Below are 26,667 nucleotides of genomic sequence, written 5' to 3' on the forward strand. Positions count from 1 at the left end.
CAAAATATGGAAGCCACCTAAATGTCCATCACTAGATGAATGGATAAAGAAGTGGTACATATATGGAATATGACTTAGCATAAAAAAAATAGTGAAAGCTTGCCATCTGCAACAACATGGATGGACCTAGAGGGTATTGTGCTCAGTGAAATAAGTCAAATAAATAATGCCAGAAGATATTACTTATATGTGGAATCTGAAAAACAAAATAAATGAACAAGCAGAACAGAAACAAACTCACAGATACAGAGAACATTTTGGTGGTTGCCAGATGGAAGGAGGGTTTGAGGGTTGGGTGAAAAAGGTGATGGGATTAAGAAGTACAAATTGGTAGTTACAGAATAGTCATAACGATGTAAAGTACAGTGTAGGGAATACAGTCAATAATATTGTGATAACCATGTATGTTGTCAGAAGGGTACTAGATGTATCAGGTGATCATTTATATAAGTTATATACATGTCTAATCACTGGGTTGTATACTTGAAACTAATATTGTATGTCAACTGTAATTGAAAAATAAAAATTTATTTAAAAATAAATAAAATAGCCCCAGCCAGCTTGGCTGGGTGGATGGAGCATCAGCCTGCGGACTGAAGGGTCCCAGGTTCAATTCTGGCCAAGGGCACATGCCTGGGTTGTGGGCTTGATCCCCAGTTGGGGGCATGCAGGAGGCAGCCGATCAATGATTCTCTCTCATTGATGTTTCTATCTCTCTCTCCTACTCCCTTCCTCTCTGAAATCAATAAATATATTTAAAAATAAAATAAATAAATAAATAAAATAAATTACTATGATACTTTGGTATGAAGTCCATCTTGATTTCGTCTTACTTGATTTCGTCTAAATGTTCTTATTTGCAAAGGTTGTTTATGTTGGTCACATGTAGCAAAAGGAAAGAGCTACAGGGAAATTGAACAGGACGACAGCACCTACCTCTGGAGCACCTACTAACTGGTGTTTCTTTTCTAGTGTGAATGGCGTTACTCCATTCTCTAATCCTGTGACCCTGAACTGAAATTTATACTGTTTTTATTTATTTTTTGTTTGTTAATCCTCAACAAAGAATATCTTTTCCATTGATTTTAAGAGAGAGTGGAAGGTGGGGAGAGAAAAGAGAGAAACATTGATGTGAAACACATGGATTGGTTGCCTCGCACATGTGCCCTGAATGGGACTGGGGATGGAACCTGCAACCCAGATAGGCGCCCTTGACCAAGAATTGAACCCAGGACTCTTCAGTGCAAGGGCTGGTGCTCTAACCACTGACTAACACTGGCCATGGTAAAATTTACACTTTAACATGAGACTAGAATATCCAAATAAGAGACTCCCTGGTTAGTGAAAAAATATCAAGAACTCATGTTTATTTATTGATAAAGGATAAGGATGGGGAAAACACGACTTGCTAACTTTCCCATGTTGATCTTTAAAAAAACAGCAACTACTCAGCATGTTTGTTCAGTCTGCAGCTTCTTTTCACATGACTTACAAGGTGTTATTTTAACAGGAGTGGAACTCACTGAGCAATGTGGCTGACTGAGGAAGAGCCAGGTCATGCAGATAGTACCCTCCAGTTCTATCCTAGCAGAGAGAATATTCTTGTTGGATTTGTTGAAAAGCTCTGAGAGGAAGGAAGAGACATTAGTGAGAATTTCCCTCAGATAACACGTTTTAGTTTAAAGAAATCCTGCTCAATTATGTTCCCCAAATATCATACATGAGTAATTTAGAACGGAAGTTGGAAACCTTGCTTTTTTTTTTTTCAATAAAATTTTTTTTTCTTTGCCAAACTTCCCATTGCTACAATGGAAACACATACTGTATATTTAATGGATAGACTATCTTTCTCCCGGTGGTTTTTTGTTTGTTTGTTTTTGTTTGTTTGTTTTCTGGGTGAAGATTGGTTCAGTTCTAGTTCAATGACTACACAGTTGTCTTACTATCATATCTCCTTTCCACCAGTTAAAGTGCTAACTTATTTGAATTTTTACTGCATTTCTAAGTAGTATTATGTACACCATAGATAATTATGAAAGGACCAAAAAGTCCAAGGAAAATTAAAACCCCACAATCCTACTACTCAGGAAAAAATATTATTAATAGTCTAGTATTAATAATATGCACTTTTTTAACTTATTGCACATTAGCATATTAAAGACTCAGCAGCCAAGAAAGAAAGAAAACAATTTACCTTTGTTTTATTTTTTTTTAACACAATGAATCGCTTTTATTTCGGTATGCATCCACATCTCAGCAATTAGTAGTCCTGAACAGAAAAGTGGAAAGTGCAGCAATTTGCCAGGAAGTCAAGCCCGTCAGTTTCGGGGTTCTGCCATGCACACCGGGTTCTTCATCCCCGCTGAGGACCAAGAGAAGATGCAGCACCGAAATGGAAGAATGCACCGAATTCAAGGTTCTTTTTGTGCCAGTTGTCAGATTCCAAACTAGACCCAAATGGATTGCAAAGATGACCACCTGAGAGTCCTGTTTAAAACTTCAACTTGTAAAAGCAAAGGCAATGATAGGAACACACTAAACAATTCATTCACAGGGATCATGTGTGCTTACAAGTGTCTTCTGTGGCCTTCCTGAGCTTAAAAAAAAAAATCAGCTGATGATGACAGCAGAGGGTGGCCCGGCTGTGGACCCATTTATTTCCTGGGCTGGTGGAGCGTAAATGAATGTGGTTCCAAAAGTAAGTGAGGGAAGTCAGACTCTTTCCAGCCTTACCTGCTGGCTTCTGGCCAAGGCAAGGGAGTGTCATGGAAAGTGCTGGGTGGTGATGGTGCAAGAAAGGGACTTGAGGGGGAAGGAGAAAGCAGCACCCTGCGATATAAAGGTGGTGGTGGTGGTGTTGGGGCGGGAGAGGACATGGGGAAAGCCCTGAATTCCTCACCAAAGGCCATTTTTGGAGGGAGCAGAGGGGGTTAAAATCTACGCTTCGGCCAAGGTGGTAGTAGAGAGTGGGGAAAGGATAATGGCTTGGAAGTGGGAGGGGCATAATTTAAGACTTAAAAAAAGAAACCAGGGGTGCAAATGAAGCACCCCACACCCAGCAGTAGTCCCACAGGCAGTGACCTTCACATCTATTCTAACAAGCCATGCCGAGCTAGAAAGCTGTTGCAGGGAGGAAGCGGGGGTGTGAGCGTGGGGGTGTGGGAGAAGGGGGGTAAAGGGGGAGAGGAGGTGGGGAAGGAGAAGACAGAGCCCCAGGCCATGTAATCAGCAGCAAGGTGATTGTGTGTCTTTTCACAGTTGAGTTAGATGTGCCCCACCTGTTACGATGGGAATTGATTTGAATATACAGGACTTTCTTAATCCCGGAAGTTCAACTCTGTGGACCGTGGTTACACTTGACAGGACGATTTCTTATGGCACAACTTATATATTCAAAAGGACAAAAAATTAGTATCATTTACAGTGTCTTAAATCAATTGCCTTTGAATGGATATTACACTTTGATGTCCACAAGACGTATCTAGAACACTTCTGCTGTGGAAAATGAAGACTGCTCAGATCGAATGGGGGAGAGTGGGCCTGTGGCCTTGTTGATTAGTTGCTCTAACACTGTCCTTCAGGTGGCTGAGGGCGTTTCGTATTTTCCTTACACATCATTAGGCAACGAAGCCCCTGCAGGACTGCAATGCTACGTGAATTCTGCCATTTCACTAGCACTGATATGGCTCTTGGTCCCCCACTCCACTGGAACTATTAACTCCATTCATATTAATTTTTGTTACAAATCTTACAAGGGGGGTTGCTCGTGGGTATTTAGGTCCATGCTCTATAAAGGCTTTATGTTTGGTTTTCATAAATTGTTCTTGGAGGCCCAATGGTCATCCCTATCCATCTTGTAAGTGTTCTGTCTTCCTCATCTTCCTGACCCCAGCTAACTGTGCCATCTCCTAGTCCTTTCTGGCCTTCTTCCCATTCTCCCATCAGTCCAAAATTGCGAGGGACTTTTACTCCCCAGCCCGTGGTGGTTGCCATCTTGCATTGCTGGAAGGCTAACCAACAATTTACCTGTTTTTTTAAACAGTGTTTCTCAAACTTCGACCATGAATCCTTTGGTAGTATAATAACTATTCGTGACCTGAGTAATTCAGGATCTGAGGAACACGTTTGAGGAACGTCACCTAAGAGAACGAATCACTGCCCACAAGCTTCAGCCACATTAGTGATCCAGAGTTAACCAAACTCACCAATGTTCACCCCTCCACCTCAACTCACACAGACTAAAGTTGAATAATTTACTGTGCTAACTTTACTTCAAGAAAGCACCATGCATAGGTAATTTAATATTATGTAAATTATATCTCAATAAAAGCTTTTTTTTTAAAGACAATATGCTTGCATTTTAGGAATACTGAGTAGAGTAATCCGATGAAGACAAGAAAATGATAGTTTTCAGGGCTATTTTATGAGGATCAAGGTGACTCATCCTGCCCACAAGAGAGGATACATCTTTAGTTACAATGAAGTCTCCGGGATTCATACTTCATAATTACATCTCTTCCAGCTTTTCCTTTCAAATGTTCTGGCAATGTTTGCAAATTAATCTACTTAAGTTCTCCTACTGGACAAAAAGGTAAATGAATATATCAGGGTGGAAATGAATAGCAACAGCTATATTCCAAAACCACACTGTAAGTGCAGTATTTCTTTTAAACTTAATATTTTCCCCAATATATACATGTAAGAAAATATATTTAAAGTTCAGAGGTTAAAAGTTTTTCATTTGAAATCTTTAGGAATAACTGATTTATAAAGAATATGTTATACATTTACCTGTGCCTTTATATGCCTTAAAACACATCAAATATACTCCATTTAAGCACGGCTCAAAGCTAAACACCTCTCTCTAATTTTACCATCTTTTTCTAGAAGCAAAAATTGACAAGGCTGATGTAAGTGCTGAATCAGAATCACACTCCATGCATCCCTCTAGAGTTGACACATGAAAAGATTTAATTTACTGCCATAGATCAGCAATTTTCAACTGGTGTACTGCAAGAATTTTTAAAACATGCAATACCTGACTATTTAGTCAGGGGCACTGACTTTTTTTTCCTTAGATTGTGAAATAAAAAATTAGCAACAGCCAACACAATATTAGCCATCAGGTGTGCATGCCCTGTCTTAAACCATAAATATATAGGTTACATAAGAGTTGTATCTTATTGGTCAGGTTGCATAAGTTTGTATCTGATTGGTTAATTCTTGCATGTGCGGGGGTGGGGGAGGAGGCCATTTTTCTGTAACTCAATCAAATTATACCTATTTTTTATCAGATCAGCAAAATATATTTTTTTTTGGTGTGCCACGGAATTTTAGTAATTAGTTTGTGTGCCATGAGATCAAAAAGATGATTGAAAATTGCTGCCATAGATGGATTATACCATCTAAATGACTCTCAATAACCACATTTAGTTTGTTTATCTCATCACCCACACAAAACAAAAATATCATAAAAGAAGATGATACTTTTAAAAATTTTTTATTGATTGATTTGAGAGAGAGAGGGGACAGAGGAAGAGAGAGAGAGAAAGAGAAACATTGATTTGTTGTTTCACTTATTTTTTCCTTAGATTGTGAAATAAAAAAATAGCAACAGCCAACACAATATTAGCCATCAGGTGTGCATGCCCTGTCTTAAACCATAAATATATAGGTTACATAAGAGTTGTATCTTATTGGTCAGGTTGCATAAGTTTGTATCTGATTGGTTAATTCTTGCATGTGCGGGGGTGGGGGAGGAGGCCAGGGGGAGGTTCCATGCATTCAATGGTTGCTTCTTGCAAGTGCCCTGGCTGGAGATCAAACCCACAACTTTGGTGTATGGGGATGATGCTCTAACCAACTAAGCTACTGGCCAGAGCAGAGATGATACTATTTAAATGCAAACTGTTTACTCAACTATTATACTATTTTAAAACACCACTCTTCAAAGAGGCCACAAAAAGTATAGCATTCAAACATCTTAGGTAAGACTCTTCAAGGATAAGCTTTTTTATTTTTCAGTCAGCTTGTTTAAAGTTTAATAGCAACAGGATACTTCTGTAGAGACGTGCAGTTGGTTCAGACTCAGTTTCTGCTCATGCTCCGCAGAGCATCCATGATGGTTTTATTGTACTCTGCAATCTGCTTGTTCACATTCTTCATAACTGTCTGGTAATCACTCTCTTGACTCTTGGTTGCTATGACTAATTACATGAGTTAAGGGGGAACACTATCAATACAAATCCTATCTAATAAAAGAGTAACATGCAAATTGACCATCACTCCAACACACAAGATAGCCGCCCCCATGTGGTCAAAGATGGCTGTCAGGGGAGGGCAGTTGGGGGCGACCAGGCCAGCAGGGGAGGGCAGTTAGGGGCAATCGGGCCTGCAGGGGAGCAGTTAGGCATCGATCAGGCTGGCAGAGGAGTGGTTAGGGGCAATCAGTCAGGCAGGCAGACAAGCAGTTGGGAGCCAGCAGTCCTGGATTGTGAGAGGGATGTCTGACTGCCCATTGGGATTGGGCCTAAACGGGCAGTCGGACATCCCTTGAGGGGTCCCAGATTGGAGAGGATGCAGGCTGGGCTGAGGGACACACCTTCCCCCCCCCCACCTCCCCCGCACGAATTTTGTGCACTGGGCCTCTAGTCTATATATATAAAAGCCTAAGTGACCCTTACGGCAGAATGACCGGAACAACCGGTTGACCAGTCACTATGATGCGCACTGACCACGAGGGGGCAGACGCTCAACACAGAAACTGCCCCCTGGTGGTCAGTACACTCCCACAGGTGGAGCGCCGCTCAGCCAGAAGCCGGGCTCACGGCTGGCGAGCACAGCTGGGTGGTGGAAGCCTCTCCTGACTCCGCGGCAGTACTACCGAGTGGTAGCAGCAGGTGCTGAGGGCCAGGATGAGCATCAGCGGCGCAGCGTCCGACCCTGGTTCTGGCTCCTCCCTGGCCACCTGCCACTTGGCACACTGCTACATCCCTCTGGCAATCTGGGACCCCTCAGGGGCCTAAACCACAGTCAGACATCCCCAGAGGGTCCCAGATTGCAAGAGGACGTAGGCCAGGCTGAGGGACAACCCTTCCCCCCCAATGCATGAATTTCTTTCACCGGACCTCTACTAGTAATATAATTGTGGGTCAGAAAGGAACCAAATAATACTAGTCTTTTCCTTATTGATAACTAAAGATGGGACAGGAAAAGCACAATTAAGCTATTTTTTAAAAACAATAGATTATTTTAACAAATTAAGCATCAACTGAAACTTAAAAAGCCAAGCAGAACTGGTTTCAAAAAAGTTCACTTTAAATGGAAAGCTTTTTTATAGTTAATGTTATACATCTCAATCAAATTCTGGTCTTAGAACAATCCAACGTTCAGAACAACCATGTTCTCTAGAGTATCACAAAGAATTTCAGATCAGTCTCCAGACTTCACTTGATGCTGCACAAACCTGGAGTGCTGTCCATCAGCATATTGTGAATGGGAGTCTTTTGCTTTAAAACTAAGTTGCATGGCCACTGGGAATAGAGGCCCTGATGCATCTCATTTGGAAGTATGCTGTGGTCCACGCTGCCCTGAGCAGTGTCCTATAGCAGAACATATGCTGCATGGAGTCAGGATCTAATCCTCCAAGCAGAGATGTCCTTGAAAGGGGACAGGGAATAGAAAACTGCTAAGTTGCATGGTCACTGGGAATAGAGGCCCTAATGCATCTCATTTGGGGTCCACGCTGCCCTGAGCAGTGTCCTATAGCAGAACATATGCTGCATGGAGTCAGGATCTAATCCTCCAAGCAGAGATGTCCTTGAAAGGGGACAGGGAATAGAAAACTACTTTGGGGAAATGTTTCTTACAACTCCACAGTGCATGTCCTCAGCAGCTGCTTCCTCTTACAGGCATTCAAAAGATAAGCAAGAAGATGGGACATAGGTACCATTTTGGTAGAAATCAGATGAAGTTGAATTGGCTGAAATAGATGAGCTTGAAGGTCAAATCTCTCATACGACTACTTAGTTTATCTCCTTTGCTGCACAGATATCCAAGTACAGCAGTATAAACAATGATACTTCCTTCCCCCCTACACACATACATATGGTTATATATAATTCTCCCAACAACTCTATGAGAGAAACTATTAACTATATTTGAGATGATAAAATTGAGGGTTAAACAAATTAAATAAATTGTCCAAAGTCCATGACTTATAAGAAGTTAGCATTTAAAATTAGATCTACTGACTCCATATCCTATGCACTTAGTCACTATGCCATATGCTTTGCTACACACACACACACACACACACACACACACACACACACACACACCCTAACTATTGTAGAGTGGAAACTAAATCTTATTCCTTTATTCCCACATAGTTTAGCTCAGTGTTTCGTACATATTATGTACCTGAAAAAATGTGTGTTGAATTATTTAATTTCAGTCTGTAAATAAATTCATAGAAAAATAATCACTAGATCAAGTTCATTTGCAGCTTTTTAAAGGATACATTCTTTCATCACAAAATTATTTTGTTCATGGTGTTGCCACTTCCTTTCCAAATTTGTAAGCTAAAAACACAAAAGAAAAATGTTATCCAGTGCCCCTATTCACAAAAATTATTAGACACACTTTTAAGAGGATAAGAAAAAAAAACACCACAACTTTAAATCTTATCAACTCCTTGCATGAGATAAAGCTATTGTAGACAAAAAAGAAATTTAAGGAATATTAAATAATAGTAAATACATGAATAAATACAATGTTGCCTCTGACAATAGGTTTAGTCTATGTTTATTTTAGCAGGAATATATTTAAAATATTTATTATACCAATGAACATGCCAACCGAAAGACAATTTACTATTTATACCTTTCCTAAAAGAACTTAAAAAAGAATGAGACATGATGGGAATGTCTCCTTAAAATCTGGAAGTCTAATGCCATAAATGTAATGTATATTCTAACACTGTCTAAGGTTCAGCTATATAGGAAAGACTTCCTTATTTCCAGGGCTATACTTCCTGTCTAGTTCTACAAGCTGTGATAAGAGCAGAGCTGCAGTGTGAAGATTGTAAGAGGGCTGGTGAAACGCTGGCACTGTTACAATAATTTCTGCATCAACAGGAAGCTAATGTGGATATTATATTGATGGTTGCTTCCTCAGAAGACAATTTTACTGTTATAGAATTAAATTGTTTTTCTGATTTAATTAACCTTGTAACTCTGGGTTACGGTCTTTCTTTTTTAAGATACACATAGTTTGTGTGTGTTTTTCCTAAGCAAAGTGCCTTCTGAAAAATAAAACACAAAATATTCTGCCCAGACATTTCCAAGAAGTAATAATCACTTTTAAAAATCTGATCATTAAAGCAGCTTTAGTAGTATTTCTTCATGCTCTCATGATAAACTTATTTTCAGGGCATAAGTTCAGACTTAATGTAGCATCCATCCTATTGTTTCCTCCAAAGAGATAAATCTAGATATTAGGATGAATCATAACTAATAAATCATGTGAACCTTATGTGCTGTGAGTTAACACTACTAAATCAGATCTAGTTCCCCAGACAGGACCTTGAAGTGAAGATGGACTTAAGGAAGCTGTCAGCACTTTCTGACAATAAATCTAATAACCTTTTGCAAAGTCAAGTACCACACTTTTCCCTCTTTGTTTTACACAAAGAAGTGGCCTTCTTATAAAGCAGCAGACCTTAGGTGCTACACGAATAATGCTATAAAGCAACACTGTGCCAGATGGTCAAATTCCTCCCATATTATACATCTATATTTGAGATTTGCCTTTAAATCTCCAAGTCTATCATGAAGCACAATTCTGTTTTTTTCCTAAAACTTACTTAAAACATCTAGTATAAGTTCCTTATATATTCTAGATATTAACCCCTTATCAGATATACGATTTGCAAATATTTTCTCCCACTCCATAGGTGCTTTTTTATTTTGTTGATTGCAAAAGGAACAAAAGCTTTCTACTTTGACGTAGGTCACTTATTTCTGCCTTTGTGGCTTGTGTTTTTGGTGTCATATCAAAAAAATCCTTGTCAAGACTAATGTCACCTATGCTTTCTTCTATTAGTTTTACAGTTGTTCCAATATTAATATGTTTAAATGATTTCAAATAACTAATAGCAATTCATTCAAAAAATAGTCTGTGATGTAAAATTATTTATAGATGTCAAGAACTAGTTTTCTATGAAATATTGTAATAGATAGGGAGATCAGAATTTGACTTGATTATTTGGAACTCAAAAAAGGCAACAAAATAATACTGTACAGTGTGTCTTATGTTATAAATTCCTATTATCAGTATATGTGGTTAAGAATATGATTAGAACTTAATGTAGAAATAAACAAAGCAACTATTGACTGGCTCTAAGAAATTGTGTTTGTCAAAAATTTTCCTCCTTAAATAATCTAATCAGTAGAAGAGGGCCAGTATTCCATAAGAAATATCACTATTTTTTCCTAAGAACCATTTAAGACGATGACTCCATAAACATTTTTTAGGTTTCTTCTTCAGCATACTTCACAGACTGTTTTTTGAATGAATGGCTATTAGTTATTTGAAATCATTTAAACATATTAAAAGGTTAAATATTCTAAACATCCTAGGATAATTTCACCACTTACAAATTTATATCAAGACTTACAAATTATAAATTAGAGACAGAATAACTGACTGATAAATTTTAATTATGTAAATTAGTGATTTCTAAGCTTTTAGTAGTTGTAGCAAACTCTGGTGAGCTTCTACCACATACAAGAAGAATATAAGGTATACCTTTTTTTAAAAAAAATGGTACATGCCCTAACCGGTTTGGTTCAGTGGATAGAGCATCAGCCCATACAAGAAGAATATAAGGTATACCTTTAAAAAAAAAAAAATGGTACATCCAGACAATGAATTAGCTGATGTCACACAAAAAAAGAACTTGAAAATATTGGGGGAGGGTAGGTGGGTGGGAAGTAATCAACCAAGAACCTTGTATGCATATATGCAGGGCCCATGGCCACAGATAATGGGGCAGTGAGGGCTTGGGGCAGGAGGGGCAGGGTGTGGTGGGCTGGGGCGGGCTGGAGGGGGTCAATGGGGAAAAAAAGGGGACATATGTAATACTTTCAACAATAAAGAATTATAAAAAAAGGAAAATAAATGCTTAAAGACTGTATGCATAGAATGATTTCATTTTTTGGTAAAAACCATGGGTGTATAACTGCAAAGGAAAAAGTCTGTAAAATGTTATACCAAAATATTAATGATTATCTGTCATGATCACATTATTATATAAAGAAAAGTAGAATGATTTCATTTTCTGGTAAAAACCATATAATTAATATGGGTGTATAACTGCAAAGGAAAAAGTCTGTAAAATGTTATACCAAAATGTTAATGATTATCTGTCATGATCACATTATTATATAAAGAAAAGGAAGAAAAATGTTAACGCATTTAGCATTAATAAATCATAGTTGCAAACTGTTACATAGCTGTAAATCAAGAAGTTCAAGGATAAGACTGCTCTTTACAGCATTATTTGAATAATTTTAAAAATTAGAAATAACCTAAATGTCCAATAATATAGAATTGGTTTAGTAAATTATGCTATATTCATGTAGTCAAATATTATAAAGAATCATATTTAAAAATATCTATAGACAATGGTAAGTACTTATCTATAATAATAAAAGTGTAATATGCTAATTAGACCAGACAGCTGAACGACCTTCCAGACATCATTCTGGACAAAGCTGCGATGGAGGGGGTCAAGGCAGAGGTGATTAGTGGTGATCAGGCAGGCAGGAGAGTGGTTTGGGGAGATCAGGCAGGCAGGCAAAGTGGTTAGGGGCAATCAGGCAGGCAGGCAAGCAGTTAGGAGCCAGCGGTCCTGGATTGAGAGAGGGTGCAGGCTGGGCTAAGGGACACCCCCCCCCATGCACAAATTTCGTGCACCGGGCCTCTAGTAGTTAATAATGAAAAACTGGAGTGAGGTGACATCTCACTGTAATTTTGATTTGCATTTCCCTAAAAGTTACTGATGTTGAGCATCTTTTCATATATCTGTTGGCCATTTGTATGTCTTTTTGGGAGAGGTGTCTGTTCAGGTCCTCTGCTCATTTTTAATTAGATTGTTTGATTTTTTGGTGATGAGTTTTTTATATATATTTTGAATATTAACTCCTTGTCACAGCTATGGTTTACCAATATCTTCTCTCATTTGATTGGTCCCCTTACTGTTTTGTTGGTGGTTTCTTTTGCAGTGCAGAAGTTTTTTGGTTTGAGATACTACCTCACACCTGTTAGAATGGCTACTAGTATTATCGACAAAACAAGTAATAACAAGTATTGGAGAGGTTGTGGAGGAAAAGGAACCCTCATTCACTGCTGATGGGACTGCACACTGGTACAGCCACTATGGGAAACAGTATGGAGGTTCCTCAAACAATTAAGAATACCGTTTCCATATGACTCAGCAACACCTCTTCTGAGTATCTAACATTAATTTGAAAACATTTATTTGCAAAGATATATGTACCCCTAAGTTCACTGCAGCATTATTCACGGTGGCCAAGACATGGAAACAAACAAAGAATCATCCTTCAATAGATAACTGGATAAAGAAGATGTGGTACATATATACAATGAAATACTACTCAGCCATAAGAAAAGATGAAATACTGTCATTTGTGAGAACCATGGATGGATCTTGACAATATCATGCTAAGCAAAATAAGTCAGAGAGAAAAAAGTCAAGAACCATATGATTTCACTCATATGTGGAATAAAGAACTGAAAGCAACAAGTGAATAAGACAAAAAAACCAAAACCTCACAGATACAGACAACAGCATGGTGGTTACCAGTGGGAAGAGGGGTAGCGGGCAATAAAGGGTAAACGGGGTCAAATATATGGTGACAGAAGATTTAACTTTGGGTGGTGGGCACACAATACAGATGATATATCATAAAATTATATATTTGAAACCTATGTAATTTTATTAACCAATGTCACCCCGATAAATTTAATTTAAAAAATAAAAATAAATTTCTAAATAACATGTACAAAATGATAGCATTTCTATAGGTATATAGAAATAAATGTGTCAGTGGATAGAGCATCGGCCTGCGGACTCAAGGGTCCCGGGTTCGATTCCGGTCAAGGGCATGTACCTTGGTTGCGGGCACATCCCCAGTGGGGAGTGTGTAGGAGGCAGCTGATCGATGTTTCTCTCTCATCGATGTTTCTAACTCTCTATCCCTCTCCCTTCCTCTCTGTAAAAAATCAATAAAAAAAAAAATATATATATATAAAAAAAAGAAATGTGTACATATATGTGTATGTGTAAATAAATGTGTATATATGTGTATGTATAAATAAATGTGTACATATATACATATAAACTAGAAGGACCCACACAAAAATGACAAAAAATTACCTCTTCTGGATGGTGGAATATTAGTAATCAGGTTTTATTTTCTTTATTTATAGATTTTATGAGTTAGTAAAGTTTCTGCATTAAAAATGCTTTACTTTCGAAAAATTTTTAAACTATTATCCTAACCGGCTGGTGAGGCTGAGTGGTTGAGCGTTGACCTATGAACCAGGAGGTCAAAGTTTGATTCCCGGTCAGGGCACATGACTGGGTTGTGGGCTTGATCCCCAGTATGGGATGTGCAGGAGGCAGCTGATCAATGATTCTCTCTCATCATTGATGTTTCTATCTCTCTCTCCCTTTCCCTTCCTCTCTGAAATCAATAGAAAAAATAAAAATAAAACTATTATCTTAATGGCTGTGCCCTGAACAGTGCCTAGCATAAAGAAGGCCCTCAATATATGTTTATAGAAGACAGAAAAGCAGGAGTAAATTCATTCTGAGTGGAGGTTATCTGGCTATCTACAAAGCCAGAAAATTTGGAAGGTAAATAAAAAGATGGGGAAAAAGGAAAGGATCATTTTGAGGTGATAATATTAAGAGAACAGGACAGATAATCTACAATCAAAATTAATTGCAAAGTTTGTTGTTGTTTTTTTACCTGAGAATGTGTCTCATTTTCTTGCAAGTGTGCTTTTAGTGTCTCATATTCTGTGGTTAGCTTCTCTGTTATTTTCTTAAAGGCATTTCTGCGTGTTGATAACACTGTTCTCTCCTGATGTAATTTCTAGGTGGATCCAAATAGAAGTAAATAATAGGCTTTAGCAATATCTAGTAAGCCAATATAAACTGAATTTGACAAATACTTTCACTGATAGTCTGACAAAATTCTACCAAGGCTATAATTACTTTAAAACTGTTTGTAAAAACATCCTTTGAACTATAACAAGCTAAATTAATATTAACTATTTTAATAACTCTCTTAAGGCTTCCATATCTATTCCTGCCCCACCAAATTTACATTAATGCAAATGCAATAAAAAACCACTGACAAGTTTTAAACAGGGAAATACCGTAATCAAATCTGCATTTAACAAAATTCATATTTGTTGAAATGCTCTATCCCTTGCTTTTCAATTTGTGCCTTTGGTTTAAAAGTTAAATCACACCAGCCAGGCTGGTGTGGCTCAGTGACTAAACATTGACCTATGAACCAGTAGGTCACAGTTCAATTCCCAGTCAGGGCACATGCCCGGGTTGCAGGCTTGATCCCCAGTAGGGGGAGTGCAGAAGGCAGCTGATCAATAATTCTCTCTCATTATTGATGTTTCTGTCTCTCCCTCTCCCTTCCTCTCTGAAATCAATAAGTATATTTAAAAATAAAAAACTTAAATCACTCTAATCTTCTACTATATGTGTAAACATCTTTATTTTTTCTTAATACACATCAAATAATCAACTGAAAATAATATATATTAGGTTTGATAAAGAAAAAACAACTTGAATAATTTTGTAATACTATTTACCTTTTTCTTTTCTTCACCTGATGCTTTTAAAGCTGGCAAATCATTAAATGTCTCCAGATCAATCATCATTTGCTTAATCTTGCTTTTTAGAGAATGTTGCTCCTCAGTCATCTTACTTTCCAGAAGCTCCATTTTCTGTAGATCCAACTGTAGGCGTTGACTGTCTGAAACATGGGAAAATTCAAGTTCATAATTAGTCAAAACTTTATTCCTTTCACAAAAGAAAGTGCAATGCAACTATTAAAAATCATGTTTTATAAGAGTATTGGCAAAAACAAAAACATATTCATTGCAACCAGTTAGACAATATAAAGATAAATTAAGAAAATATATACGCATCCTCCAGGTAATCAACGTAACCTGATGAAAAATGTGTACTAGCTATACTTGTTTCCATGCTCATACGAACATACAAAAAGAGACAGTTCTTTTCTTAATATTATAACATATGAGATAAAGAGTCATTATTTTAAACTAGAAGCCCAGGGCACAGATTCGTGCATCAGTGGGGTCCCTCGGCCTGGCCTGTGCCCTTTCACAATCCAGGACCCCTCGGGTGATGTCGGAGAGCCGGTTTCGGTCCGAACCCTGCAGGCCAGGCCGAGGGACCCCACGGGGATCAGGCCAACTTATGTCTGAAAAAAGCTTATCTCCATAAAGCATATCACATGGAAATGGTTGAAATCATTAAGAGAAAAGGATTCATGACAGAACTTATACAAATAAATTGACATGCAGAATCCTATAAAAAAGAATAAGAAATGACCAAAGAAGAGGAGAATCAGAAGCTTTAGGAGAAAGACATTTCATGAAGAAGTAGTTTATAGTACATAATACTACTTAGAGATTTAAAAAAGAAAAGGCTGCAAAATATGTGTTGGACTTACTGACTGGGAAGACTTTGATGTATCTGCTGAGAATAAATTTCTTAGAAAGAAACAGGTCCAAGAGTGAGAGCAAGGCTTTACAAAATCTGGCTTTGAAGCCCGTGAAAGGGAGTGATGGTAGCTGGGCAGAGAACACTTGGGAAAGGCTTTTTCTTTTTTTGAAGAGGGGATAAAATGTAGAAAAAAGACTGGAGATAAATACCAAATTTCTAATAGTAAAAAACTCTTGACAATGGGATTAGACATATTTTTTTATTTTATTTATACTTTTCTATATCTCCCAAATCCTCTATAATAAATATGAACTATATTTATAATCAGAAAATATTTTTTTAAAATATTCAATTCTAATAAAATTATATACCTACCTTCTATGTCAAAAACTTAACTTTTTGATTCTGATTTTAAAAGTCCCTTTATAAAGGGAGAGAAAGGTATAAGAGAGAACCAGTATTATGGCGTCCCTAAAATGTGCCTGGCTTTACCTGCTATCTGATTTACTTTTCATAATAGACCTAGGGGGTAAATGTTATATGAGGAAACTGAAGCTTAGAAAGGTAGTTTACGTAAGGTCACACAACCAGTCAAGGCTTTGGTGCTCAATGATGTTATCGTCTTTATCAAAGGTTCATTTTTTTGTTTGTTTTGTTAATCTTCACCTGAGGATATTTTATGCCATTGGTTTCTAGAGAGTGGAAGTGGGCAGGGGGGAGGAGAGAAAGAAATATAGATGTGAGAAAGACATATCAACTGATTGCCTCCCACATGCACCCTGACCAGGCTGGGGATCGAACTTGCAACCTAGGTACATGCCCTTGAGTGTGGGCCGACACTCTAATCACTGAGCCATACCAGCCAGGGTGAAATACTACTTTATGATTAGAAAAAAAAGATGCTTCTATGAGCAACACTGAAGTATGGGAAGAGAAAAACAAACACAAGGTCTTCTTGCTACTTCATGCTTCTTTCCTCAAGGCATCATTCTTTGTTTGGCTTTCCTTATATCAAAGTAAAATCTGATTAGAGCTAACTCAAAAATGGATACTAATATGGAAATGAAATACCTGTCCTGCATATTCAGATGAAGAAATCTGAATTCAAAAATGCCTTGCCAATTTCCTTTCTCTTGTGTGATCAGTTACACATGTTAATAATCCTATACATCCAATAGCTACTTATTGTACAGAGGTATACAGTAGTAATACATTTTCATCTTAGAACATTTTGCCTTCACTTTTTATCTATTTTAAAGTAGGAATACAAGTGCCCTCAGAAAAATAATGATGATATTTTTAGTGTCAAAGTCAAATGTAAACATATTTTTATTATGTATAGATTTCAGGATAAAAGATTTTTATATTAAAACGAGAGGCCTGGTCAACAAAATTCGTGCACAGGTGGGGTGGGGTCCCCTTAACCCAGCCTGCACCCTCTCCAATCCGGGACCCCTCGGAGGATGTCCGACTGCCGGTTTAGGCCCGATCCCCAGGATCGGGCCTAAACCGGCAGTCAGGCATCCCTCACAATACGGGACTGCTGGCTCCTAACCACTCACCTGCCTGCCTGCCTGATAGTCCCTAACTGCTCCCCTACTGGCCTGATCGCCCCTAACTACCTTTACCTCACCCCACACCTGAGACCCAGGATTCCCTCCTCTGGCTGGTCACAGGCACCTGGGACCTGGGCTTCCCTCCCCTGGCCGCCCCGCAGCCTGCTGTTTGGTTGTTGCGTGATGGCTTCCCAGACAATTTGCATATTCCTCTATTATTAGTATAGAGATAACTTTATTTTTTTATTTTTTAGAGATAACTTTTTTTAGAGTAAAATACGAAATTAAAATTAATGTTTAATGATAAAGTTTAATCTTGTAGTGAAATGTATTGTTTCCATATATATTTCTCTACCTCCATTCATTGGTTTTTTTATTTGTTTGTTTTTGTATTTCAACAGTTTGATTATGATGTGCTCAGGTGAAGGATTTTTATATTTATCCTGTTTGAGATTCAATAAGCTTCTTAGATCGATAAAATTAAATTTTTCATCAAATTTGGGAAATTTTTAGACAATATTTCTTCTACTATCTTTTCTCTCCCATTCTCTGTCTTTCCTCTCTTTCTCTTTGGGACACCAATTACATTTATGTTAGATTGTTTGAAATTGTGCCACAGATCATTTAGGCTCTATTCATTTTTATTTCTTCTTTAGACTGGATAATTTCTATTGATTTATCTTCAAGTTCACCAACTTTTTTTTCTGCTGTCTTCAATCTTCAATTAAGGTCAATGAGTGATTTTTATTCACTTACTTAAATTTTCAATTCTAGAATTTTCACTTGGTTCTTTTTTGCTAATTTCATTTCTCTGTGGGATGCTCTATCTGTTCACTTATTATTATTTTATTTTCCTTTAAGTATTTAAATATATTTATAAAAAGTCCTTTTCGTTTCAACATTTGGATTATCTCAGGTTCAATGTATAGTGACTGCGTTTCCCTTGACTCACATTTTCCTATTTCTTCACATGTTCAGTAAGTTTTTATAATATAATGGACATTTTAAATGATATGTTGTAGAAACTCTACTGCTCCTTTCAAGAATGACTTGTATCATAAATGAGCAATGAACTTCACTGAACTAAAACTCTAAACTTTTTTTTCTCCTTTGGAATGGGCAGCATCTGAAATATCCATGTCAGGTATTTCAACTTTTAGCTGCTGCTTTTCCCTAGGTCTCCTAAAGTCTACCCAATGCATACATAGCTCAGCAGTCAGATCAGAATTTGGGTAGAGTTTACACAGGCATACCTTGTAGATATTACATGTTTGGTTCCAGACCACGGCAATAAAGCAAATATCACAATGAGTTACACAATTATTTTGGTTTCCCAGGACATATAAAAGTTATGTTTATACTATACTGTAGTCTATTAAGTGTGCAGTAGCATTATATCTAAAAAAAAACAATGTTCATACCTTAACTAAAAATATTTTATTACTTAAAAAAGCTAACCATCATCTGTGTCTTCAGTGAGTCGTAATCATTATGTTGGTCGAGGATCTTGCCTAGATGTTGATAAAAACACAGTATCTGTGAAGTGCAGTAAAACAAAGCACAATAAAGCAAGGTATGCCTGCCACTCGGTCTCCCTCTGTGTCTCCCTAATATGTAGGCACGCAAAGATTAAGTTAGTCGGTTTCTTCATATAAGATTTACCAAAATTTGCTTGCAATTAAGTGTTATTATCTTTACAGATTCTCTAATAAAAAAAAGTCAAATGCAAACCTTTTACTTCTATCTAATAAACCAAAAAGATTATTTGATTAAAAATATACCATGAAGGTGACATTATAATAAAAATCTCAGGTTCAAAAATTGGTGACTCTAATCACAAGTATAACAATTATCACAGAGAGTTTAAAATATCAAATAGTAAAAAAAAAATGCTTCAAAAGACATTGATTTAAGAAAGAAGGCTCTTAGCAACCAAATTTATTTTAAGTTTGTATAACTAAGCTTAAAAATTTTTTGTTGCTTTAAGAGTCTATGACTCAACCATATTGGCACATGTTACTAAAAAACATATATATGTATATGAACTTAAATGTTGTTGACAGGGTTTTGTTTAGTTGGTTTCTTATCTCTAAGGTCAAAAAGAGTTCAGATGAGAATTAAAGTGCTAAAAAAGTCACTTAGGCTTATGGTTTCAATGCTCTGAATACGAAATGTACTTAGCTTGTATATTTTGACTGTTGGGTGAAAACAGTTATGTAAATCTAACTATAAGTTTAATTTGAAGATATATTAAGGAAATATTTAGGGGCTATACAAACTGCTTTTCCTAGCAAAAGGGAGAAAATGGTGGTTGGTATAGGGTAAAGTTTATCTTCCTGTAACAGCAAGTCCCCATGAAAAGCTAAAGGCTTCTCCAAGGGAAGAGACAGGAAGAGGATGCAGACTAGTTCCTTCTGATATGCTATGAAGTTGCAAAGTTTACCAAGCAGTTGTGTACACAGTGGCAAAATCTCAGAAGGAACCGCTTTGACCTGGGGAAATGTTTCTCAAATATTCTGCCATCAGTGCATTTGTTTATTCCCTGGAGTTTCCTTTCCAAAAATATAAATAAAAATGATTGCTGACAGATACCTTGCCTCTTTACTCATGCAATACACCAGTGTTTCTCAAACTTAAAAAAAAAATTATTGAATTTATTATGGTGACATTGGTTAATAATATGTCTCAAATGTACAATTCTATGATACATCATCTGTATATTGTATTGTGTGTTCACCATCCAAAGTCAAATCTCCTTCCATCACCATTTATCCCCCTTTAGTCTCTTCTACATTCCCTCAACCCCTTTCCGGCTGGTAATCTGTAATCACCATACTGTCGTGTTTATGAGGTGGGTGTGTTACTTTACGTAATACTTTCACATTTTACACCCAGCACCCAACCACCCTCCCCTCTGACAACTGTCTGTTCTCTGTATCTATCAGTATGGTTTCTATTTTGTTTATTTTGTTCATTAGATTCCACATATGGATGAAACCATATGGTATTTGTCTTTTTCTGACTGGCTTATTTCAATTAGCATAATATTCTCCAGCACACTGTTACAAAAGATAAGATTTTCTTCTTTTTTAAAGCCCAGTAGTATTCCATTGTGTAAATGTACCACAGCTTTTTTATCCACTCATCTACTGATATGCATTTGGGCTGCGTCCAAATCTTGGCCACTGTAAGTAACACTGTAATGAACATAGGGATGCATATATTCTTTCAATTTAATATTTCAGGTTTCTTTGGATATATTCCAAGAAGTGGACTCGCTAGGTCATGAGGCAGTTTCATTTTTAATTTTTTGAGGAAATTACATGCTGTTTTCTACAGTGGCTGCACCAGTCTGTATCCCACCAACAATGTACAAGGGTTCCCTCATGGGTCCTCTTACATGAGACACATAGACCAACTGTCCAGGATCTGAGCTGTTAGACCACATAAACGTGATTTCAGTAGGCAGGCATACACATGTGAGATTGAGTCTGTGTGTGACAGAGAGAGACAAACTTAGAGAGACAGAGCCTGAGAGATAGCCACTAAGCTACCCATGATAGTCACCTGTGCAGTGGGTCTTACAAATGTCTTATCTTCTTGAGGTGATATCTAAAAAAATTTAAATAGAGTGGGGCTCGCTCTGTGGGGAGGAGAGAGTTGTCATCTCATTCAAAGTCAGGTCAGGTGGAGTCCACTTGGTCTGAGGCTGCCATGTGGGGTCACAGTCAGCAACATACTGCTTGTCTGTCTAGAAATGGGAACCCCTGAGCAGAGAATATAGGTCCTCTACTGGTATCCAAACACACACACACACACACACACACACACACACACACACACACACACACACACATATATACTCTTAATCCTTAACAATGAGAAAACAAACAACACTATATGAAATGGGCATAAGGTCTGGATAGCCACCTCCCCACAGAAGATACAGAGATGGTAGGGATACAAGATAGTGGTGGAGTAGGGAAAAGGTACACTCACCTCCTCCCAGGACCAAATGCAAATGACAACTAAATTACAGAAAAAAATCAACCTGAATAACCAAATGAAGACTAGCTGAACAGAAGTCGTATAACCAAGGATTACAGAAGAAGCCACATCCAGAGTAAAAGGAAGGGTGGAGACACAAAATGGTGCTATCCCTGCACCCACATGTGGCAGCAGAGAATCCACAGGGATCTCTCAGCTGCAAAAGTACTTTTTGAGAAGTGCGGGGTCTCAACCCCATGCTGGGCTCCAAAGCCTGGAGTACCTGAGCCAAGAACAGGCGCCCACATAACATCTGGATGTGAAAATCAGTGGGGATTCTGTCCACCAGGAAGAGACAGGGGTCTGGTAGAAAACCAAGTCCCCTCTCAAAGGGTAAGCACACAAAATCTCAGTTGTGGGCACTCATCCCGAGTTCTGGCAGAGAGACAGTGGCTCAGAGCCATACAGGGAGAGGGCTGGAGGACAGCTGCCAAGGTCCCTGTACTGAATTCAGGGAATGTCCCACAATTCCCACAGATGACATCTTTCCCAGTCGAGCACTTCCCTCCATTCGGCATCACCCTGAGGGAATACATTAGGCCCACTCTCCCAGCTCCCTGTGGCCCTGCCCTGCCAAACTAGTGCCCTGTGGAGGAGTCAGCTGGCTATGGCCAGCTTGGGCCCACAGTGCAGCCTTTCTTGGAAGGCTCTGAAGGAGATTCGGGCAGACTCAGGGAATGGCAGAGGTAAACAGTAGGTTAGATGAAGCAGAGAATCAAATCAATGATTTAGAAGACAATGTAGCAAAAAACATCCAATCAGAGCAGCAAAAAAGCCACACACATCTTCCTTAAATGAGGGTAGCCCTGGCTGGTTTGCTTAGTGGTTAGAGTGTTGGCCTGGGGACAGAGGGTCTCAGGTTTGATTCCTGTCAAGGGCACTACCTCAATTATAGGCTCAATCCCTAGCCCTGGTGAGGGCACATGTGGGTGGCAATTGATCAATGTTCTCTTCTCACATCAATATTTCTCTCTCTCTTTGTCTCTCCCCCCTCCCTTCCACTATCTAAAAATCAATGGAAAAAATATCCTCGGGTCAGGATTATCAACCACAAAAAAATAAAATAAAAATGAGTGTAGTTTAAGGGACCTTTGGAACAACATGAAGTATAACAACATCCGCATCATAGGGGTACCAGAAGGAGAAGAGAGAGAGCAAGAGACAGGGAACTTATTTGAAGAGATTATGACTGAAAACTTCCCTAACTGGGTGAAGGAAAAAGACATGCAAGTCCAGGAAGTACAGGGAATCCCAAAGAAGATGAATGCAAAGAGGCACAAACCAAGACCCATCATAATTAAAATGGAAAGTTTAAAGACAGAGAAAGAATCTTAAAAGCTATAAGAGAAAGAAAGCTAGTTACCTATAAGGGAGCTCCCATAGACTGTTAGCTGATTTTTCAACAGAAACATTTCAGGCCACAAAGTGATTAAAAACACATTTTTCAAACCGATGAAAAGCAAGGACTTACAACCAAGACTAATCTATCCAGCAAGGGTATCTTTTGAAATGGAAGGACAAATAAAGAGTGTCCCAGGCAAGAAAAAGCTAAAGAAGTTTGTTACCACCAAACCTGTATTACAAGAAATGTTAAAGGGACTGCTTTAAGAAATAGAAAAAGAAAACAGATAAAGATAGTGAAAAGAATAAAATGGCAATAAATACGTACTTATCGATAATCACTTTATATGTAAATGGCTTAGATCAGTGGTTCTCAACCTGTGGGTCACGACCCCTTTGGGGGTCGAACAACCCTTTCACAGGGGTCGCCTAAGACCATCTGAAAACACATATATAATTACATATTGTTTTTGTGATTAATCACTATGCTTTAATTATGTTCAATTTGTAACAATGAAAATACATCCTGCATATCAGATATTTACATTATGATTCATAACAGTAGCAAAATTACAGTTATGAAGTAGCAACGAAAATAATTTTATGGTTGGGGGTCACCACAACATGAGGAACTGTATTAAAGGGTCGCGGCATTAGGAAGGTTGAGAACCACTGGCTTAGATGTTCCAATCAAAGCACATAGAGTAGCTGAATGGGTAAGAAAGGAAGACCAATATATATGCTGTCTACAAGAGGTCCACCTCAGAATGAAAGATACACACAGACTAAAAGTAAAGGGATGGAAAAGAAATGTCATGCAAGTGGAAATGAAAAAAAAAAGTGGGGAGGATTACATATATCAGACAAAACAAACTTTAAAACAAAGGCTATAGTAAGAGACAAAGATGCACACTAAAAAACGACAAAGGGAGCAACCCAACAAAAGGATAGAACCCATGTAAACATTTAGGTACCCAGCATAGGACCACGTAAATATGTAAGGAAAATCTTGATGGTCATAAAGGGTGAGACTGACAGTAATACAGTCATAGTAGGGAATTTTAATACCTCACTGACATCAATGGATAGATGCTCCAGACAGAAAATCAATAAGGAAACAATGGCATTAAATGATGCACTAGATCAGATAGTTTAATCAGAGCATTTCAAAGCAGCAGAGCATTTCAAAGCAGAATATACATTTTTTCAAATACATATGGAACATTTTGTAGGACAGACCACATGTTAGAACACAAAAGAAATCTCAATAAATTTAAGAAGATTGAAATTATATCAAGCATCCTCGCTGATCACAATGGTATGAAACTAGAAATCAATCACAAGAAAGAAACAACAACAGAAAAACACACAAAGACATGGAGGCTAAATACCATGGTACCAAACAGTGACTGGGTTAACAATGAGATCAAGGACGAAATCAAAAGATACCTTGAAACAAATGAAAATGAGAACATAACAACCCAAAACCTATGGGACATAGCAAAAGGAATCCTAAGAGGGAAATCCATTGCATTACAGGCCTACCTCAAGAAACATGAAAAAATCTCAAATAAAAAAAAATCTAACTCTACACTTAGAGAAACAGGAAAAAGACAAACAAAACCCAAAGTGAATAGGAGGAAGGAAATAATAAAGATCACAGCAGAAATAAATGAAATAGATTCTTAAAAAAACAACCCAAAGATCAATGATACCAAAAGCTGGTTCCCTGAAAAGATAAATTAGATTGACAAACCTCTAATCAGACTCATCAAGAAAAAAAGAGAGAAGACCTGAATAAATAAAATCAGAAATGAAAGATGAGAACTAACACCAAAAAATACAAAGGATTGTAAGAAAATCTTATGAACAACTATATGCCAACAAATTGGGCAATCTGGAAGAAATGGATAAATTCCTAGAAACATACTATCTTCCAAAACTGAATCAAGAAGGATCACAGAATATGAATAGACATATTACCACTATGGAAATTGAAGCAGTAATAAAAAAAAACTCCCAATAAACAGAAGTCCTGAACCAGATGATTTCATAGGTGAATTTTACTGAACATTCAAAGAAGCACTAACACCTATGCTTCTCAAACTATTCCAAAAAAAATTTAAGAAGAGGTAAGATTCCTAAGCTCATTTTAAGAAGCCAGAATTATCCTAATTCCAAAACTACATAAGGGTACTACAAGCAAAGAAAATCACAGGCCAATATCTCTGATGAACATAGATGCTAAAATCCTTAACAAAATATTAGCAAACTATATCCAGCAATACATTAAAAAGATTATAGACCAGGGGTGGGCAAACTTTTTGACTCGAGGGCCACAATGGGTTCTTAAACTGGACTGGAGGGCCGGAACAAAAGCATGGATGGAGTGTTTGTGTGAACTAATATAAATTCAAAGTAAACATCATTACATAAAAGGGTACTTTTTTTTTTTTTTTAGTTTTATTCATTTCAAACGGGCCGGATCCGGCCCACGGGCCATAGTTTGCCCACGGCTGTTATAGACCATGAACAAGTGGGATTCATTCCAGGGATGCAAGGTTTGTACAATATCCACAAATGAATAAAAGTGATATACTACATAAACAAAATGAAGGATAAAAACCACATGATCATATCAATATATTCAGAAGAAGCATTTAATAAAACCCAGCAACCATTCATAAGAAAAACTTTCAGCAGAGTGGGAATAGAGGAAACATACCTCAATGTAATAAAAGCAATATATGACAAACCCACAGCCAACATCATACTCAATGGGCAAAAACTAAAAGCATTTCCCTTAAGATTGGAAATAAGAGACAGGGATGTCTGCTTTCACCACTCTTTATTCAACATAGTAATGAAAGTCCTAGCCACATTTAAATTGGAAAGAAAGAAGTCAAACTGTCATTATTGGTAGATGACATGATACTGTATATAGAGAACCATAAAGATGCCACTAAAAAAAAAACAACTAATAAAACTGATAAATGAATTCAGTAAAGTAGCAGGATACAAAAGAAATATCCAGAAATCAGTTGCATTTTAATACACCAATAAAATCGATCCCATTTACAATGGCTTCAAAAAAAAAAAAAAAAGAAAGAAGGAAAGAAAGAAAAAGAAACCTAGGGAAGAGTCACATCTGATGGCAAGAGGTAGTAGCGTCCCTTTCCCTTCTGCAGGCAGGAAAGTTAGACAGCCACTCAAGAAAACACCATGAAAAATACTGGTATCAAGAGTCTACTGTATACCCATCTTTTATGTATATTCTCAATCATCCTAAGCATTTTCATTCCATCATTCTTCTTGGAGAACTTCTAATTCAAAGTTACCACACGTCAGCACAAAGAACACCTGTAGTTAGAATCCACTCATTCAAAACCCAAAGATTTAAGCAAAAAAATTTTTTTAAATATATTTTATTGATTTTTTACAGAGAGGAAGGGAGAGGGATAGTTAGAAACATCGATGAGAGAGAAACATTGATCAGCTGCCTCTTGCACACCCCCTACTGTGGATGTGCCCGCAACCAAGGTACATGCCCTTGACCAGAATCGAACCTGGGACCCTTGAGTCCGCAGGCCGACGGTCTATCCACTGAGCCAAACTGGTTAGGGCTTAAGCAAATTTTTATATGACTTTATCTTAGGCTCTTTAAGATCAATTTTGCATATTTGTTTCTTTCCTTTTTTTTCAATATATTTTTATTGATTTCAGAGAGGAAGGGAGAGGGAGAGAGAGAAATATCAATGATGCCCTAACCAGTGTGGCTCAGTGAATAGAGTGCCGGCCTGCGGATTGAAGGGTCCCAGGTTCGATTCCGGTCAAGGGCATGTACCTTGGTTGCGGGCACATCCCCAGTGGGGAGTGTGCAGGAGGCAGCTGATCAATGTTTCTCTCTCATCGAGGTTT

The 26,667-nt window shown here is 37.7% G+C and overlaps 1 protein-coding gene and 1 pseudogene across 1 annotated transcript in view; both read right to left on the reverse strand.

The window, feature by feature from the left end:
* Positions 1 to 3,510: 3,510 nt before the first annotated feature.
* Positions 3,511 to 4,109, reverse strand: LOC102242047 (annotated as a pseudogene).
* A 1,879-nt stretch (positions 4,110 to 5,988) lies between these two features.
* IFT74 (intraflagellar transport 74) overlaps positions 5,989 to 26,667 on the reverse strand; it is an 85,594-nt gene continuing 64,915 nt past the window's right edge. The window contains exons 17-20 of the mRNA XM_014532292.1: positions 14,926 to 15,089; positions 14,061 to 14,186; positions 8,522 to 8,582; positions 5,989 to 6,206 (exon numbers count right to left, since the gene is read on the reverse strand). Coding sequence (XP_014387778.1) covers positions 6,088 to 6,206; positions 8,522 to 8,582; positions 14,061 to 14,186; positions 14,926 to 15,089 — 470 coding nt within the window. The 3' untranslated portion in view covers positions 5,989 to 6,087. The remainder of the gene's footprint in view (positions 6,207 to 8,521; positions 8,583 to 14,060; positions 14,187 to 14,925; positions 15,090 to 26,667) is intronic.

The sequence above is a fragment of the Myotis brandtii genome, unplaced genomic scaffold (assembly GCF_000412655.1).
Source record: "Myotis brandtii unplaced genomic scaffold, ASM41265v1 scaffold871, whole genome shotgun sequence".
Lineage (NCBI taxonomy): Eukaryota > Metazoa > Chordata > Mammalia > Chiroptera > Vespertilionidae > Myotis > Myotis brandtii.